Source organism: Montipora capricornis, chromosome 3 (assembly GCF_036669925.1).
Source record: "Montipora capricornis isolate CH-2021 chromosome 3, ASM3666992v2, whole genome shotgun sequence".
Lineage (NCBI taxonomy): Eukaryota > Metazoa > Cnidaria > Anthozoa > Scleractinia > Acroporidae > Montipora > Montipora capricornis.
In genome coordinates, this window is record NC_090885.1 from 26971283 (window position 1) to 26983833 (window position 12551).

General features: G+C 40.4%; 1 protein-coding gene across 1 annotated transcript in view; it reads right to left on the bottom strand.

Moving 5' to 3' along the window:
* Window positions 1-4567: 4567 nt before the first annotated feature.
* LOC138042710 (uncharacterized) overlaps window positions 4568-12551 on the bottom strand; it is a 24557-nt gene continuing 16573 nt past the window's right edge. The window contains exons 13-18 of the mRNA XM_068888691.1: window positions 11562-11936; window positions 11186-11296; window positions 10781-10894; window positions 9744-9857; window positions 8622-8713; window positions 4568-5401 (exon numbers count right to left, since the gene is read on the bottom strand). Of these exons, the coding sequence (XP_068744792.1) occupies window positions 4751-5401; window positions 8622-8713; window positions 9744-9857; window positions 10781-10894; window positions 11186-11296; window positions 11562-11936 (1457 nt within the window). The 3' untranslated portion in view covers window positions 4568-4750. The remainder of the gene's footprint in view (window positions 5402-8621; window positions 8714-9743; window positions 9858-10780; window positions 10895-11185; window positions 11297-11561; window positions 11937-12551) is intronic.

The following is a 12551-nucleotide window of genomic DNA, read 5'->3' on the forward strand; positions in this document are numbered from 1 at the left end:
TTGTTCTCAGTCAGTTCCCCCCCCCCCCCCCCCCCCCCCGTTAAAATCAGGTAATAGCGAAGATATCGTTGACGTCACCTATTGTCATTATTGTACCAACTAGCGCCTCATTGGCTGTCGAAACAATGGGTCTTTTGTTCCTGTGGCTGGTACATTTGAATAACAAAAGCAATGTTTTTAAACAGATATCATCCCTATAGTAACAGTCCGCCTCGATAGACGACAAGCGTTCCCTCAGTCTCTTGCCCCAACTTTCGCGCAGCCAGTTTGCAGAAAATCGTTTGGGAGCTCTTCGTTCAAACGGGAACGCTTGCTACGCAGGCTACTCAACAGGCCACTTTCAAAAATACCTTGTTACCCTGTTTGCCCTCCAAAATTTTGCGTAAATATTGTTTCTTGTTTCTCTTGGGACTTACGATTGTCCCAAGAAAAATTAAAAACAATGCTTATGCAAAATTTTGGAGGACAAATAAGGAGTATTGTGGTATTTTTGAAAGTGGCCTATAGAACCTTGTGTTCGTCCACCAGCAATTGTACATTGCAGCTCTCTAGAGATTGGTTGCAAACCACGTATTAAACAGCGCGCGCACTTCGTTTGAACCGCCTTGGGAGTTACAACATATAATCACGCTACTGTGATTCAATCGTAATTAGCCTGTGTACGGCTGTCCGCTCTCCTAAAAACTTGAAATCGGAGAGGAGGAGCACGCTTCCGTCCGATGTTTGAGGAGAGCGGGCGGCTGTACACAGGCTTCTCGTAATTCGAACCTGTGGTATAACTCGCATGAGTCGCCGAACTGCAACAGATTCTTGGTCCGATCAACAAGTTGAGTATTGGTAAAATAACAGAAATCTGTCTCCACACCATCCACGGAACGAAAAGGGCTACGAACAGCTACATCGAGATTATAATTAAATTTCTAACATGTGCAACGTCACAATAAATTAAGAGTTAATTAATTTTGTGCTAGTCATAGCCCTTTAGCTTCTCGTCGACTTTTCTTAGAGGTGAATCCTACTTCCATCCATCCTTACGACTATGAAAAGTGTTTTCATTGAAAGTTTCGGACAAGATATTAAACGAGATCGCAGCTCGATTCTTAGAAAATGGATTCAATTAAACTAGCAAGCCAGCTGTTAGCTGGTCATGGACCCGTAGAAAATGTGAGTATGAAGAGACTTTATAATACGAAAGACACATTTGAACAGCAGATAGCCATCATGATAATAGTTGTGAACTTCACTGATGCTTAACGAAAGGAAAGCCTGAAAAATTCGAGACTGAATGTGATTTGAACCCATCACCTCTGCTATACCGGTGAAGGGTTCTACCTTAATTAAAGTGGTAGAATGATAAAAAAAATCACTTCCTTTTTTTCTTCATATTTTGAAAGTGTGTTTGCTTAACACCTGCCTGGCAAAATTTTGAGCTTTGATTTTAATCCAAAGGCTGTGAACTTTGAGTGTAAGTTTTGGATTTCACGGTTCGCCATTACTCACGTTCTAAACTGACCGACTGGACCTCAGAGGGTTGGATTTTATTTATTTTTATTTATTTAATAGCTTCAACAGAGCATGAAAAGAATCGAAGTCCATATGAACATGCCCCATACTTACATAAACATATGTGATTCAATATACGAACAGATACATAACTAACAAATAATATGACACATAATACAAATAAAAACAATAATACTACTAATAATAATAATTTATCGACAACAACATTTGGATCTAGGGAAAGATGACGTCATTTACTCAATAGCTTTAAATTTCAGCGCGAAAACGCAGTTTTTATGCATGCAAAACACGAGTTCAAAAATCAGAAAGCCGAAACCCACGTGCTGCATATTAATTCAGTCGTGTAGATACGCATTGCGTTCTTAACCTTGTCAAGGAGTCTTTGACGTCATTTTCTCCTCGATCTCTCTCAAGATTTGTCAAGTTAGTAATGGCGGATCATTAAATTTTGTAATTAAGGCTTCAAAACTTGGGTCATTTAGTGTTTAGTTAACATACTTTTGAAATCCAAAGAAAAAAAAAGATGTGCTATCGCTTTATCATAGTACCACTTTAAGCTATCAGCCAACCGGGAGCTGGCCATTTTTGTGAGCTAAATTCGTAATAAAGCCAAAATTTGCAATTTACCAAAACTCAAAGGAACTTGTTCGATTTTGCCACATTTTTTCTGCGTGTAATCTACATCGATAAACGGAGAGAAAGACGATAGAATGAGAATTTTCATGCCTGCTTGATGAGAACCAGCGACTTGTTGGTAGCCTTTTCACCTAATGGCAAAGGGCAGGGGCTCATGACACGTTTTTTACAATTCCCATATGTCTCCTTGTAGTCACTGGTTTATCAGATCGTCTTCATTTCGGACAGCCTTACCAACTATTGTGCCTATTCGTCAATGATCGGATGAATTTTAGCTTCGACGGGATAATTGTTCCACGGCACGCAGTGCCTGTCGGTTGAAGGTGGGCCTTTAAACAAGAAAAAATAACAACAACGAGGACGGAATGAAATCAAAAATAGCCACCAAAGGCCTGTTTCTCCTAAGTAACGAGAGGAAAGCGGTTCGGCATGAACTTAAGATCTGCCTGTTTTGAAAAACCGATCTTTGAAGATGTTTTCAAGACCAGATAAACCAAAACATTATAGGCCTGCCTTCAACCGACAGGCACGGAGTGCCGTGGAACAATTTTCATATATGAAAATCCCGTCAAAGCCGAAATTCATCCAATCAGATCGCTACAATAAGCAACGCGAATGACAAACAAAGAGTATTGTGGTATTTTTGAAAGTGGCCTATAGCACCTTGTGTTCGTCCACCAGCAATTGTACATTGCAGCTCTCTAGAGATTGGTTGCAAACCACGTATTAAACAGCGCGCGCACTTCGTTTGAACCGTTGGGAGTTTCAACATTGTAACACGACACCGATCGAGAATGTTGCCGAAACCGTGTCGATTTGAAACCGTTGCCAAAAGTGGAGCGTTTTCAAACGATGCGGTTTTATCTGTCGTATAAACAGCGAAACCGCATCGATTTGATTACGGTTACTATGTTGGCGCAAAATTTGCATTGTTCAATTCAAAATATTCAATTTAGCACGTAGTGCAGAGCTCGCTTATATCATCACGACTTGGATTTTCTGGAGAAAACGTTTCCGTGTAAACACTTCCAAACCGCATTGATTTTGACTCGGTTTCCAAGTCATGAAACCGTGTCGATTTGAAACCGCGTTCGTGTGAACGCTGCCTCAGACAACTAATCATAATTTATTGATTACCGGAAGTAAATTTCAGTTAATCGACAACTCTTGTTTGAGCTTTGTCCTATGTCCAGTGATTTTCACGTGCAATCTCTTATGAGGTGAACTTATGATCTCTCCATTGTTTTCTTTTTTTTTTTGGCCAATTGCATGGCGCTCTGTAATGTCCAATAGCTTGCATTACCATGTGCTTCATCACTCTGGTCTTTTTTCTCACGGTCAAACACAATATGTCTAGAAGTTTTCTTTTCAAATTCCCTCCCATCCCCCCCCCTTTTCATTGGACATAGGACTTGCGAAACCCTTATTAAATGACATGTTGTCAGGTATCAATCATTTTATCGATCATTTTACATATATAACGTATCCATTAGTTCAAGGTATCATTATTGTATGCAAGTTACCAACAGTCAAAATCGTTTTCTGCGTCCTCACATTGATGTCCCTTTCTGTTAAAAGGTTTCAACTCGAGGCAATGATATGACATCTCTCTAGTTAATTCTTGCACTTAGTCTCTAAAGTCAGTAGTGTATTTTCAATAAACATTGGGAATGGGGATGAAGTAATCCTCTCATCACACTTTTGCCCACATAGACTCGACACTTTGTACTCCTGGGATTTACATATAGGTTAGTTGGGGCCCTAGGGAGGCCCACGATTGGTCACAGCCGACCCTGAGGGAAGACCCAACTCCCTCCCCTATATCGGTCTGTGCACCTTCCATATTTACCCAGGAATGGTCACAGTCGGTCCTGGGAGGAGGCCTAACTCCCTCCTCCATACCGGTGTGTGTACCGCCCTGGTGGTAGGTTTTTCTTTAGCTCACAAATCCAGGAGTACATGGGGCTGACCTTTTAAGTTTCAGTGGAGCACTTCGTCTCCCACTTCCCCCTTTTGAGCCACGCCAAGTTGTTCTTTATATTGATGTTAATTAAGTATAATAATTTTGGGTCCCCAAACATGAGGAAGTCGATTAAAGACGCGGAAAGAAAACACTAGGACGACATCGCAAGACCTACATCGACCAGCTAGCAGAGGATACTGGTTGTGTGGTAGAAGAACTGCTATTTTTGATGAACGGCGCGGAAAGATGGAGGGAAGGGTTAAGGAATGTCGAACGATTTCGACATGGTGATGAGACATGGGCCACTAGCAAATTCCCCGTTTTAAAATCGATGTTATACAGGCCATGCATGTTTTCAAATCCACCTTTTACAAATCAGTGTTTTCAAAAAATAGTTTTTGCAAATTTCTGTTCATGTTTTGACAAAAATCAGTCCTGTCAAATCAATGTTTCTCAATACTGATACGGTTTTATTATTATCCATCCTGGACCGACCTCAGTTCTTAAAAGTGATAAGAATAAAAGAGAATTAACAAGTATTGGTTTACTTCATTCTTGCATCTGTGGTCGGCCGAAGTTAGACTTACAGAACTCACAAAATTTCATGATCAGAAGGTTTCTAAAATGCTAACGAATCCACAAATTCAAGGAATAGCCCTTGTACCCTGAACCACCAGCATCGTCACCAAAATCCTTCTCTCCGGAATCACTCCATTCTTCAAAACCGCCATAGTCATTCTCAGTGATTGCAATACCATGATCAGCTCTGGCACAGTTGCTTCCCCCTCCTCCAAACATCATTACAGAACCATCTCCAGTACTCCACTGACACCAGAAACCAATACGATTCCTTCTCTGGATGTTCCCATTACAATTTGCTCGGCTGAAGCCAACCGTGGAACTATACGATCCTCCAAAATACACCGGACAGCTTCCCAGACACTTATCATTTGACCAAACGTTACGATGGGTAAACCTGCCATAGCTGGACAAAAAGGTCCTCATAGTTCTTGAACCTAAGCAATTGGAGTACGTCCGAAGCAAAGCAGTGTTTGAGCTATCATCGCTGCGCGTGACTTTTAATTCTGTTCCCCTGACTTTCCAAAATGCTTGTGATATCATATCATAATTAGACGAAGTGCTTGTTGGGGATCCTTGTGATGACAGAATGTCATACCACCAATAGGCATCGTTCCTCATCCAATTTCCGGAATCATAATTTGAGAATCGGGCAACAAGAGTCCAGCCGCCTCCGTTTGCTGACATATCACAAAAAACCTCCGAGATAAATGAAACAAGAAAATTAAAGGTGAACGTATTAAAGAGTGGTCCCCAATACAATGCTGGTTGTTTGGGTTTCTGTGCAGTCAAACACTGCTTAAGTTCTGACTTGGAAAATGTTATTTGCTGGTGTGTAAAGAAGAATTTGTCAATTTTTTCCTTGACAAGTGCACAAGTGCACTTGTTCAAAAGCTAGCATGCTAACTTTTGAACAAGTGCACTTGTCAAGGAAAAAATTGACACATTGCAGAACTTGCTCGTCTGTACGGGTCGACAAGGAAATCTTGTCAAGAAAATTGAGAAATTGTGGGCGCACAGTGGTCTTGTTCTTGCGATGACTCACTGTAATGGCGCCGATGGCGCCCCATGCTTTGTTTTTTTATCGTCCGCTGTGTAATTGTATTGCTGGCTACAGTGAAAACTTGTCAAAGAAAACTTGTTAATAGACCAATTTCAATATATTAAAATTCAGTCCAAAACAAAAGGCATCATCTTGAGGCTCTGGGGAATAAACTCATACAAATCCTTATATTTATTCCCCAGAGCCTCGAGATGATGTGTTTTGTTTAGGACTGAATTTTAATATATCAAATAAGACTTGTCAAGGCAAAACTAGTCAAAGAAAATTTGTCGTTCATACACATGAGCATATGAACATTGTCAATGACACTTATCAAGGAAAATTTCTCGTGTGTAACCGGCTTTAAGTTGCTTCATTACTTGCGATGATCTTTCGTTAAGAAAATCGTTTCATATCTGCAGTTGCAATTTTATGTGTTTTTTCTCAAAGCGCGAGCGGGCGGATTTCCGAAAATGTTACAATCCAGGCGGAATCGATACGTGAGATATCTCTGCCCAAAGGTCGCTTCTATAAACATTATTTTGTATCTCCATGATTAAAGTACTTCGAAAAGTATCTCCACTTAAGCTTTATACTTAAGGTGTTTTTGACTCCTGAAAATAAATGTCTTGCTCTGCGTATTTCGATTGAAAGACGATATTCAAAGGAAATAATAATAATAATAATAATAATAATAATAATAATAATAATAATAATAATAGCAATCATAATTAAATAAGTAAAAGTAATAAATTACCTATATTACAATTTTACAATTAAAAAAAGGAAATAAACACAAAAAAGATCCTCTGTATAGAGCTCTATTTCATGTAATTAAACTAATTCGGCTCCAGCAAGCCTTTTGATATTTTTGTACTCATTATAATCTAGATGTCTTGAAATGTCACGTTTTCAATAGGCACGACGAGTTGCGGTATGGTATTGGACCGTAGGTTCCTGGCAACGTGACGACTTTAAAGATTTAAATAGCGAAGCCAATTATTTCATAAAAGGCTCTATGAGCTGCCTTTAATAGGTGGAATTCAGTTCTGTATTTTACAGGGAGCCACCCTAGCCCAATGACATCTACCGACAAATCCCGCTGCACTTTTTCTTAATCCGCTGTAATTTTGTTTTAAGGTCTTGAGGTATATAGTGGGTACATTACAACATATAATAAAGGAAATTGCACTATCCGATTATGCAGAATCAAGAGCGATGCCTTACTATAAGGCGCTCATTTCGACTCCAGCCAAAATCCTGGTGGACAGATTGTTGTGTCTTTCTGGAGAAGTTATCTTCTGAAATTGCTAACATAGACGACAGACCTTACTCACTTTGAGGTCTAACACTGTTTGAAGTGAGACCTACACGACTAACTTGTTACTAGCAGAGGATACTAGCTGTCTGGAAGAAGAGCTTCGACCTTTGTCCTTACAGGGGGGTACTGCTGCCTCCCACCAATGTGGCCCGGGTTCGATTCCCAGACTGGGTGTAATACGTGGGTTGAGTTTGTTGCTTATCTACTCCGCACCGAGAGGTTTTTTCCTAGTACTCCGGTTTTTCCCTCTCCTCAAAAACGAACAGTTGATTTGATTCAGTTTGCGTTAATTTGTTGATTTCAGTTTACAGAGTCCCCAATTAGTGCTCCAGCACTAGAAGACCAGACACTTAAATAAAGTTCCTTTTTTTACAATTATAATCCACCCCGAATGTCATTCACCGGCCTAAGTCGGTCCGAATTGAAAACATTCACCATTTTGACTCCAGCCAAAATCCTCCTCTCTCTCTCTCTAGAGATTTTTATTTATTTTTGTTAATTTTTTTTGGGGGGGAGGGGTGGTAATCTCGTACCCAGATCTCACTCTGTCACTGGAAATGTGAGATCTGGTAAAGTTCGACAGTACACCATTTTTCATTGGCTACTAAAAAAAGGTTTCGGCAATGCAATCGACGCTCCGATTGGCTTATTTCGCGGGGCACTTAGTGAAGTTTTAGTTTTCGCAAGCTCATGTGCTGTTTTGAATAAATGCCAGTTGGGGCGGAGGAAAGTTTTGTTTTTTCCGACGCCGGAAAAGCTTTACATTTGAGGCAAATCATTTTAAAAACTTGCGACATTTGTGTAAATGGTACCGAAGAAAGCCCCACATACCCTGCCGTTCGAATAAAGTTCTGCGTAGCTGGCTACGCGGTACGCAGAAACTAATAAATTCAAGTTGAAGTATGTAATTTATTCAAAACAGTATTTATCGTTCTTAAAGCGTGACTCGCGAATGAAGTAGTGATCAATTATGAATTTTACAGTTAGATTAACTACATTTTTCACGAGATCGTGTCAAGAATAGCGCTCTTTGCAGTGATTAGGTCTAAGCACTCTTTAACATATAGCTTTCAATTTACGGTTTGGCTAACTACATTTTTCACGAGATTGTGTGAAGAAAATAGCACTCGTTTACTGATTAAGCCTAAGCGCTCGTTTCAGTGATTCTGCAGTTGCTTCGACAATTAAACAATCTCGACCGTTCAAAAACAATCGCCTGTAGCGCTTCTTTCTGTTTGGGCTTAAGTTTAAGGTTTCCTTGTCCTCTACCCAAAAGAATCTCTTCAAGAATACTCTCGAAATCCGTGTTTATTCCGCAAAAATCACAGCAGAGAGTACGAACATCCGCAGTGATAGAAAAGCCCGTATTTCGGGCCTCGCTGGGACTGAGCATGCTCGAAATCGAACTTTACCAGATCTCCCTTCCGTATGACCGTGGGAGATCTGGGTACGAGATTAGAGGGGTGGTGTAAGTTTGCCATCATAGACGACAGACCTTAAATCACTTTCACGTCTAAAATTGTTTCTTACGATTACGTTTTTTAACCTTTCCTCACCTGGAAGGCATTACCAGTAACACTCAAAGAATGTGTACCACTTCCCCTCTTTCCTTTGACATAAAGATCCCGGCACGACACACCTGTTACAGCTACGTGAAAATACAGGAGGTAATAGACCAAATTCGATGTATTAAAATTCAGTCCAAAACAAAAGGCATCATCGAAAGGCTCTGGGGAATAAACTCATACAAATCCTTATATTTATTCCCCAGAGCCTCGAGATGATGTCTTTTGTTTTGCACTGAATTTTAATATATCGAAATTGGTCTATTCAGCAGAAATTTATGTAGACAGAACATGGTTATCGTATGTTGTTATCATTAAAATAGTAACCTTTGGTGAATGCACACACGTTGCATTTACCTTGCCTTTTTTCTTACCATCTCATCGCGGTCCAGTAGGAAGCATTCAGCATAACTAAAACAGTACACTCCGTGTACGCATTATCCAAATCTTGGGTCTGCGAACACGTTGGTTTTAAAAGTTCGATTGAAAACCGAGACAAAGCCTCTCCAAGGTTACGGTAAGATTTACCCTTGGAAATCAAAACATAGATATCATTATTGTATGGACGGTAAACTAAAACACTCTTAGAATCAATACGACCACTACACCCGGGAACCGAGTGGCGTATTTTCCGTATGTTACACAAGTGGTCATGTTGAACAACGACGCCACGATTCGCGCCATTTTTTGTTTATAATAATACCCAGTATTTGTATTAAATCCTGCTTTTCAATCTCTAACATGTATATTTAATGTCCATATAATTAAAAAAAAAATACACGGTGGCACGAAGATATGAATTGTATTTTTGAATTGCGAGAACAATATCTTATGAGTGAGCGCAGCGAGCGAGTAAGATATTGTTCTTGCAATTCAAACATAAAATTCATATCGTCTCGCCACCGTGAAATATTCTCTATGATTGTAGCAGATCCTGAATGTAAGCTGTTTGACAAACGTTTTTATTTTCCACACAGGATTCCGGTAAATTTTCTCAAAGTCATGAGAAAGAAAAGAAGCTGCATCAAATTTGCTCCTGATGAGAAACATTATTGTAATTTACTATAGTTGTCACCATCATTATCATCATCCTTAAATGGGACAACGTGTTACCTTGGCATCTTTGCCCAAAATATGGATGAGGACATGAACAACTGAAGTTGTAACCACTATGGTCTGTGCAAGTTCCTCCGTTCATGCACGGGCTGCTGGAGCACGCATCAAATTCTATATGAAAATAGTTGAGGCATTAATCAATCTAACACCTGCTTAATTTGGCCCAGATAGAAGAAAAACACTCATTCTCCAACTCAATCAACCCCACTGGCTGTTATTGCTAACACTTTCTCATAAACTTCATACCTTCTTGCAACCGTGTAAAATCCTTTATATCCAGTGTAGAGCGAGGAAACAAATGTATCATCAATTTGTTCTCGGGAACAAATGAGCCCAACAAATTAACCTGCGTACAACTAACTGGCTTCATAGCTCAGGTGGTAGAGCATTGCACAGGCATCGCAGAGGTCATGTGTTCGAATCCCATCGAAGCCGTCTGAATTTTTCAGTTGTCTAAAGGCCCGTGCAAACGCTCGCAACAACACGCAACATTGTTGGGCCCAACAATGTTGTCTCTTGTTGCGCGATGTTAGCAGATGTGTGCAAACGCTCGCAACAAGTCACAACATGTTGGGTCTTTAGATGAGAATACAAAAGACTCTGGGACGTTTTCCATCTCCGACGCCATGTTGATTTCTTGTTCGCATGTATTTGTGTGGAAACGTAGCATGTAGTGGGCGTGCGCCGGCGCAACATTGTTGGATGTGCTGTGCAAACGGACCCAACATTGTTGGACCACGCTTCGATGACCGCGAAACAATAGAAATGTTGGCACTTGTTGGCTCTGAAGTTTGACCAGTTTCAAACTTCATCCAACAACTTCCAACAAGTCGCAACAACATACAACATGGTGTGCAAACGCTCGCAACATGTTGGGCCCAACAATGTTGGGGGCGTTTGCACGGGCCTTAAGACAGTTGCTTAAATTTGCCAGTCAAGTGCGAGGATCACTTATACCTTTGGTCTAAAACCTGCACTTTAAATGTATACAGTTATTTAAATCATTATCAGCATTAAACAGAACAACGTGTTACCTTGGCATCGTTGCCCAATGTATGAAAAAGGACACGAACAACTGAAGTTGGAACCACTAAGGTCTGTGCAAGTTCCTCCGTTCATGCACGGGCTGCTGGAGCACGCGTCAAATTCTAAATGAAAATAGTCGAGCCATTAATCAATGCAAAGAATAACCTTAACCCAATCAATGTTTCCTCTAGAGATGTGCTGTTCCTGTCGTTCGTAGTGCCGGGTTTGTTGATGCGCTGACAGCGCAGAACAACTGCTTCGGTTGGCCCTGATTTAAAAAAACTCATTCTCCAAATCTACCAACCACACTGGCTATATTGCTGACAATCTCTCTCTTGTAAAATGTTTGCACCCTTGGGATAAATAAACAAGCATCATGAGGAAAAAAGACCGCGATTGTTTGTTTAACTGACCTTCACAAGTTTTTCCTTTGTGAGTTGAAGGGCAAATACACCTGAATGTTCTTTTACCGTTGATACAAGTACCGCCATTCTGACACGGACTAGTGGAGCACTCGTCAAAATCTATAAATAAACAACGAAAAAGTTATATATATACTGAGTTGGTAAACAGGACAAAAACCGAATTTTCTTAGCTAAAGCAGGGAAGCACACGAGATCGACCTTTTTTGACCATCATCTCGGGCTCGAGCGGCACGACGATCCGTCGTTCTAGCCAAGAAGACACACTTTCAATTGTTCACAATTTTAAAGTAACGACAGAACGACTGGTTGGCAAAAAGTCGGATGATAGTTTGCCCGCAGACATTGTGATAGTTTCTTATCTCACCTTTCTCACAAGTGTACTGATGACAGGCCAAACAATCCACATCATTCCACATGAACCCATGTCTCACTCCCAGAGTGTGCACGCAGTCCTCCCCCCTGAAGTCATTTGGTTGGTTTGAGGCCCAGTAGCGGAATACATATGGGCATCCATCCACCCAGTGGAATAATCCCTCTGTAGCTATGTCATTCAACCCGATCCAAGCTTTGTCTCCATTGTGCCTGTGCTGGATATATACATTTTCTTCCTGGCTCTCAATGCCAACGAGATTTGCTCCCATAGCTCTGCAGATAATACTAGCATTGGTCCAAGTCTCGCATTTTTCACTGGTGAAGTAGCAGGATCCATTGAAAAAACTCCATCCAGATTCACAGACATCTATGAAAGACAAATTGATTCAATCACTGTCAAACGGACACAGCCACTGGCTAAATTGAAATTTACCTCAGTATAGTTAAATGGACAAAACAAAGTAACAGAAGAACAGAAATATTGCAAAATTGATGATTTTACCACTTAAATTTTCTTTTGTTCGATTTTAGATTAGGTCTTGTTGTTTCCTTCTTGAAAAAATAGATAAATAAAAGTAAAATAAAACAAGGCCCAAATAGAAGCAAACTTGAATGAAAACAAAAAAATCTATTGAAATTAAGATCAGGCGTCCAGCATCAGCGACTTTTATGTTAAATGTCGAAGCCGACAATGTAGACTGGACTTGATGTTCAGTTGTTCTACTCAACAGGCCATTTTACAGTTGTTTGCTCAGTGACCTAGCCTATGAATGGCTGCGAGGCTGCCGGTGACCTTGTATTCCTACGGACCTCACCGCTTTTATCATGTAAATTGTGTTGTTGTAATTCGGATTAGTCTACATTAGCATTAGAAAAGCACGAAGGTTTCTATCAAAATAGGGTCACCGATAGCCTTGCTTCTATTCTTAGGCCAAGTAACTTAGCTACAACTGTAGCAACTCTCATTTTCAACGAGAAGGAT